The sequence below is a fragment of the Haematobia irritans genome, chromosome 4 (genome assembly GCF_050003625.1).
Source record: "Haematobia irritans isolate KBUSLIRL chromosome 4, ASM5000362v1, whole genome shotgun sequence".
In the NCBI taxonomy this organism is placed as follows: Eukaryota; Metazoa; Arthropoda; class Insecta; order Diptera; family Muscidae; genus Haematobia; species Haematobia irritans.
This window is the reverse complement of record NC_134400.1, coordinates 164,363,981-164,371,475: the sequence shown is the minus strand read 5'-3', so window position 1 is coordinate 164,371,475 and position 7,495 is coordinate 164,363,981. Positions and strand designations below refer to the sequence as shown.

The window sequence follows — 7,495 nt, the reverse complement described above, 5'->3', positions numbered from 1 at the left end:
AGTTGGTGGTTGTTGCTTGTGTTTACAAAATAACATTTTATTTTTCCTTGGGCAATTGATCTGCTATTCCTTTGATCCTTTGTATAGTTTCGGAACAAAAATATGGTCCGTGTTTGATTTATAAACCCGCACAAATAGATTTTAATAAATAAATTATTTCTTAATTCACATTGCAAATGGCGCCGTGCTATAAACGTCAGTTTTTCAACACGAAAAAACAAAGTATCACAAATGGAAAAAATTTCGCAAATTTTTCGCATTTTTTGGTTTTGTATGGAGTTTCAACGCGAAAACCGAACAGAGTACCGGCCTTTAACTGAAAAAATCGGATTACTGAAAAGTTTTTTGTGTTCAAATGAGTTTCGTCACATTAGTATGACTTCGCTTTACTGAAAATGCCACATTCCCGCTATTGAGAGAGAGTACATTTTCTTCTCCGTATTGAGAACGCTTTATTTCAAGTGAAGATGGCACTTTCAAAACAGTTTAAATCACTCTGTAAATAAAATCAACTGAAAGGTAAAATTGTAGATGGCACACACACGGAATCAAACACCTTGTTTTTATTATTTTATGTACATAGCATTGGTCATAAGTTCGGTTAACTGAAATTGAGTGGATTTTTTTCCAGTTATACGGAGTCCGCTTTACTGAAACTTTTTCAGTTATCCGAAGTTCGCATTACTGGAAGTTTTTTTCAGTTATCCGTAGTCCGCTTTAGCAAAAACTTCGGAAAACTGAAATTAAATGGCTGCATTTTTAACGTTTCAGTAAAGCGGAGTCGACTGTATTAATTAAAAATTAACATTATTGCGAATAGTTTCCAACCACCATTTTTAGAAAAATAATCCCACGTTTAACTAAAACTCGATACTAAGTTTCTTAGCATTTTGTATAATTTATTCATTCTCAATGAAAAATGATAATACCAAAAAATAAGCGAAAGCTATCACCCTGCCAGCATTTCAAAGTTCCATTTCATCATCATCGCTACCACAGACTCGTAAATGTCACCACAACCATCGCGAACTGTGATGGGGGAAGCATATCAAAAAGTACATGAAAGTATTTTGCCATCACTACTGTTAGAAGAGCCATTTTATTTTTTGTGAAACGCCAAGCGCAACCAGCTTGTTATATTTTAAGGCCGGTACTATGTTCATTTTTGCGAAAAATTTTTATGGAAGCCATTATTTCGCACATAGAAAGCGGCGTTTTTTTAGGTAGCTTGGAGCGCTATTTTACAGGGAGCGATATTGGATTAAGTTGGTGGTTGTTGCTTGTTTTTACAAAATAACATTTTATTTTTCCTTGGGCAATTGATCTGCTATTCCTTTGATCCTTTGTATAGTTTCGGAACAAAAATATGGTCCGTGTTTGATTTATAAACCCGCACAAATATTTTTTAATAAATAAATTATTTCTTAATTCACATTGCAAATGGCGCCGTGCTATAAACGTCAGTTTTTCAACACGAAAAAACAAAGTATCACAAATGGAAAAAATTTCGCAATTTTTTCGCATTTTTTGATTTTGTATGGAGTTTCAACGCGAAAACCGAACAGAGTACCGGCCTTTATTTAAATAAAAACGAAAATAAAGTTACTACGAAAAAGTTTCTCATCAGTGCAATTATTAGGTGCCTATTTATGCGCTTTACAGACTATCAGTTATTCCGGACGGAATGTCGGTGTTTGTAAAGAATCTTACAGTGTGCCGGATCGATACGACTTGTCGGCGATGACTAAATAATCGGTAAATGTGTTATCGATCCCATAAACATGCAGCAGTATCGATTACTCCTTCGGACTTAACATATAATGTGCACAATATATGGGATATGTTCGACACGAGCACTGTCGTCCGGAATAACTGATAGTCTGTAAAGCGCATTAGATCAATTTCGAAGGACGCCAATAAGAGCCCCTTCCAACAATCAGAGAAAGTGCATTTTAAGATAAGGTGAGTACTATGTGCGGTTTTTTCACCAAAATACTAAATTAAAAGTACAAATATATTTATGGCGACGATTATATTTTGATCAAGTCTTGCCAAATAATGGATGGAAAAGATCTAAGGAATTAATTGCAAATAATTTTATATTTCTAAATTTATTAATTAAAAACAGTAACCGTCAAAACAAGCTGGGGTTCAGCTTGAAAAGTGAACATAGCAGTCACCCTGCCAACATTTTTTGAATTTGGGGACTCTTTTGAGAATCCCCACTACGTCGAAAACAATCATATACGACATCAAAAACTCGTCGGAAAAGCGCCGTCACTATTGAGAAGTTGTACCACGCCAAGTTACTACAAAGATGTTTCGCATGAGTGCAATTATTAGGTGCCTTTATAGATCGATTTAGAACGACGCCAATAAGGGACCCTCCAAACAATCAGAAAAAGTGCATTTTAAGATAGTTGTAAAAGAATCATTGTGGTCGAGTAAAACACATTTGTTTAGATATTTATTAATTTGATTAAACAATTACTAATTCTTAAAAATATAACATTTATACCACTATCACATTACATTTAACATAATTTTTGGCATTAATGATGATGTTGAGTTACAAGTAGCGAGTTACATGTTGCTGCGTCTATCAACCAGTGTTTTTATTCCATGGAGGCAGCGTGTCTGTAAAATATCTGAAAAACAATCACTTTATTCCATTTGGAAAATCACCAAATTGTTCACCAATATACCTTTCACAATTTTAAGCGTATAATCTATGTTTTCAGAACTTTATTTTCGTTTTTATTTAATTAAAATATAACAAGCTGGTTGCGCTTGGCGTTTCACAAAAAAATGGCTTTTTTAACAGTAGGGATGGCAAATTACCCTGCCAGCATTTCAAAGTTCCATTTCATCCTCATCGCCACCACAGACTCGTAAATGTCACCTCAACCATCGCGAACTGTGATGGGGAAGCATATCAAAAAGTACAAAATGTACATGAATGTATTTTGCCATCACTACTTTTACAAAAGCCATTTTATTTTTTGTGAAACGCCAAGCGCAACCAGCTTGTTATATTTTATTTAAATAAAAACGAAAATAAAGTTCTGAAAACATAGATTTTACGCTTAAAATTGTGAAAGGTATATTGGTGAACAATTTTTGATTTTCCAAATGGAATAAAGTGATTGTTTTTCAAATATTTTACAGACACGCTGCCTCCATCGAATAAAAACACTGGCTGATAGACGCTGTAACATGTAACTCGCTACTTGTAACTCTACATCATCATTAATGCAAAAAATTATGTTAAATGTGATGTGATAGTGGTATAAATGTTATATTTTTAAGAATTTGTAAATGATTAATCAAATTAATAAATATCTAAACAAACGTGTTTTACTCGACCACAATGATTCTTTTACCACTATCTTAAAATGTGCTTTTTCTGATTGTTTGGAGGGTCTCTTATTGGCGTCGTTCTAAATTGATCTATAAAGGCACCTAATAATTGCACTCATGCGAAACCTTTTTGTAGTAACTTGGCGTGGTACAACTTCTCAATAGTGACGGCGCTTTTCCGACGAGTTTTTGATATCGTATATGATTGTTTTCGACGTACTGGGGATTCTCAGAAGCGCCCCCAAATTCAAAAAATGTTGGCAGGGTACTTGCATGTACTTTTTGATGTACCTTTTCATGATGGTTGAAGTGACATTTACGAGTCTGTGGTAACGATGAGGTTGAAATGGAACTTTGAAATGCTGGCAGGGCAGCTATAGTTGTAAAAGAATCATTGTGGTCAAGTAAAACACGATTGTGTAGATGTTTATTAATTTTATTAAACATTTATAAATTCATTTAACATATTTTTATGCATTAATAAAAGATTGATGTTAAGTTACAAGTTGCAAGTTACATGTTGTAGCGTCTATCAGCCAGTGATTTTATTCCCAATGGAGGCAGCGTGTCTGGAAAAATATTTGAAAAACTATCACTTTATTCCATTTGGAAAGTCAAAAATTGTTCACCAATATACCTTTTACAATTTTAAGGCCGGTACTCTGTTCGGTTTTCGCGTTGAAACTCCATACAAAACCAAAAAATGCGAAAAATTTGCGAAATTTTTTCAATTTGTGATACTTTGTTTTTTCGTGTTGAAAAACTGACGTTTATAGCACGGCGCCATTTGCAATGTGAATTAAGAAATAATTTATTTATTAAAAACTATTTGTGCGGGTTTATAAATCAAACACGGACCATATTTTTGTTCCGAAACTATACAAAGGATCAAAGGAATAGCAGATCAATTGCCCAAGGAAAAATAAAATGTTATTTTGTAAAAACAAGCAACAACCACCAACTTAATCCAATATCGCTTCCTGTATAATAGCGCTCCAAGCTACCTAAAAAAACGCCGCTTTCTATGTGCAAAATAATGGTTTCCATAAAAATTTTTCGCAAGAATGAACATAGTACCGGCCTTTAAGCGAAATAACTATGTTTTCAGCATTTCATTATCGTTTTTATTTAAATAAATTATAAGAAGCTAGTTGCGCTTGGTGTTTCACAAAATATAAAATGGCTCTTGTAACAACAGAGATGGCAAAATACTTTCATGCGAATAGTGATGGCAAAATACTATCACAGTTGGCGATTGTTGCAATGTCACTTACGAGTCTGTGGTAGCGATGAGGATGAAATGGACCTTTGAAATGCTGGCAGGGTATAAAATCAGTACTAGGCAAATTTTGTAATAACATGATGGAGGCTCATTCTGTTCGCCGTCGAATACAAAGAATCGATTACACATGAAAAACTAATCGAAATACTACCATCAATATCCCGATAAATAAATTCGAGTGAATGACTCTATTACGAAAGAGAAGAAGAAGCAAAATGGCAGCAAAGTACATTGGGTTATTTAATAATTTTTACAAACATGCCCTCCATAATTCCATTTCTAAAGCTGCCAATGGATCACCAGTAGTTTGGCCAATCCTGAATACAGTGAGGCATACTAGCTTCTTTAATAAATTACCCGCTGAACATTTATGGAAAGGTGTGACTGCGGTATCAAATGCTGGTAAAAAGCGTGGTAGAGGCAAAGGCACAGGAAAAAAGGTTGCTAAGGACTTGAATAGAGGTCAAACCATTGGTTTTGGTAAAAAGAATGTGGTATGGCCTGGTTTGAATGCACCCATAATAAGAGGCAAAGAAATAGTTACGCAGCAAACCTTGCCGGAAGATACCGAGAGGGAGAAGAATATACTGAAGTTGAGAGATTCATTTGGAGGCTTCCGTTCAATTAAAGTAAACCCCATAGACCGAGGATGGTCTGGATCCAAATTGCCGGGCCGTAGCATTGGTCCACCAGATGCTGAAGGAGACGATACTTTCGAAGGTTTCGATACTCGTGTGCTTGAGAATAAAATTGTTTTCATCATGAAGGGCAACATGGGAAGAACGAGACGATTTTCTGTTATGAGCGTAACTGGCAATGGTAAAGGTTTGGCAGGATTCGCTACAGCTAAGGCACCCGAAGCTCGTACAGCTCTGCGAAAATCAAAGAACAGAGCCGGCCAAAAGCTTATGAAATTCGAATTGTGCGACAACCGAACAGTATTCCATGATTTCTACTGTGCCTTTGGAAAAACGAAAATATTTGTCTCGAAGAAACCCGAAGGATATGGTCTAGTCTGCCATCGGGGCATTCAAACGATATGCAAAGTCTTGGGTATTCGTGACTTGCATGCCAAAGTTGTGGGTTCTACAAATATACAGCACATTGTAAAGGCTTTCTTTATTGGACTCCTGCAACAAAGAACTCACGATCAAATAGCAGAAGAAAAGAAATTACATTTAGTAGAATTCTCTAATGAACAAGATGGTTTGCCAAAGGTTCGAGCTTTTGCGAAAGAATGCCGCAAGCCGGAGGAGATAGCCAAGGACGAAGTTCTGGATTTTACGCAATACGTTTTGGGTGACAAAATTGTATTGAAAAAGAAGAAACTCGCACCATTCTATACCAACACAATAGGCCATAATTTGTATTTGAAAAAGAGAGAGCCCTTGAGAAATCAGGAACAGGTAAAGATCGATATGTTGGTGAACTACAATAAAATAGGAAGCTTTTTAACCGATAAAGAAATTAAGTGAACATATTCGTTGTGTAATTGTTTTTCTTTGTTAATATTATGATTCTGAAATTGATACAAAATTAAAGTTGAACGAAAATTTAAGCGATACGATACAATAATAAAGAATATTGAAATTATTTCGAAAATGTATGAATTTGATTTGTCCTCTGAAGAGATTTGGAAGTATTATTGTCAAGCAATATTTTTTCATATGGGTAATGCGATAAGGTATTTGCCTTTTTGTTTCTCCAATCCATTATTATACCCACCACCATAAAATGGTGACGGAGGTATAATAAGTTTGTCATTCCGTGTGTAACACATCGAAATATCGATTTCCGACTATATAAAGTACATATATTCTTGATCAGGGAGAAATTCTAAGACGATATAAGCACGTCCGTCTGTCTGTCTGTTGTAATCACCCTACAGCCTTCAATAATGGCGCTATCGTCCCGAAATTTGGCACGGATTAGTTTTTTGTTTGCAGGCAGGTCAAGTTCGAAGATGGATAAACCGACCACCCGATTCGGGGTCTTGGGCCTATAAAAACCGTAGTTTTTATCAGATTTGCCTGAAATTAGAAATCTAGAGGTATTTTGGGACCATAAAGAGGTGTGTCGAAAATGGTCCGCATCGGTCCATGTTTTGATATAGCCCCCATATAAACCAACCTCCCGATTTGTAGTCTTGGGCCTATAAAAACCGTAGCTTTTATCCAATTTGCCTGGAATTGGATAAAATATAGAGGTATTTGAGGACCATAAAAAGGTGTGCCGAAAATGGTGTTCATCGGTCCATGTTTTGGTATAGCCCCCATATAGACCGACATCCCGATTTTGCTTTTAGGGCTTCTAGAAACTATATTTACCATCCGATTTGCCTGAAGGTAGAGTTATTTGAGGACCATAAAAAGGTGTGCCGAAAATGGTGCTCATCGGTCCATGTTTTGATATAGCCCCCATAGAGACTGATTTCCCGATTTTGCTTCTTGGGCTTCTGGAAACTATATTTTCTATCCGATTTCCCTGAAATTGAAAATCTAGAGTTCTTTTGGGACCATAAAAAGGTGTGCCGAAAATGGTGCCCATCGGTCCATTTTTTGGTATAGCCCCCATATAGACTGATCTCCCATTTTGCTTCTTGGGATTCTAGAAACTATATTTACCATCCGTTTTGCCTGAAATTCTTGAGCCACAATAAACTGTATTTATTACATGATATGCCTGAAATTCGAAATCTAGAGGCATTTTTAGACCACAAATAAGAGTGCCGAAATTGAGGTATATCGGTCCATTTTTTTGGTATAACCCCATATAGACTGATCTCTCGATTTTTACTTCTTGGGCGTCTAGATACTATATTTTCTGGCCGATTTGTATGAAATTGAAAATCTG

At 35.7% G+C, this 7,495-nt stretch overlaps 1 protein-coding gene and 2 long non-coding RNA genes across 3 annotated transcripts; 2 read left to right on the top strand and 1 right to left on the bottom strand.

Annotated features, from left to right (window-relative positions):
• Positions 1-2,454: 2,454 nt before the first annotated feature.
• LOC142237179 (uncharacterized) lies at positions 2,455-2,802 on the bottom strand. Its single transcript, XR_012722378.1, has 2 exons — positions 2,706-2,802; positions 2,455-2,648 (listed from the first exon to the last, which is right to left on the bottom strand). It is a non-coding gene; the product is annotated as an uncharacterized LOC142237179 (long non-coding RNA).
• Positions 2,803-2,980: 178 nt separating this feature from the next.
• On the top strand, positions 2,981-3,371 carry LOC142236489 (uncharacterized). The gene is made up of 2 exons (XR_012722056.1): positions 2,981-3,101; positions 3,169-3,371. It is a non-coding gene; the product is annotated as an uncharacterized LOC142236489 (long non-coding RNA).
• A 1,458-nt stretch (positions 3,372-4,829) lies between these two features.
• Positions 4,830-6,244, top strand: mRpS5 (mitochondrial ribosomal protein S5). Its single transcript, XM_075305003.1, has one exon. It carries the CDS (start codon positions 4,858-4,860, stop codon positions 6,115-6,117), a length of 1,260 nt encoding a protein of 419 aa, XP_075161118.1. The 5' UTR covers positions 4,830-4,857; the 3' UTR covers positions 6,118-6,244.
• The last annotated feature ends 1,251 nt before the right edge of the window (positions 6,245-7,495 follow it).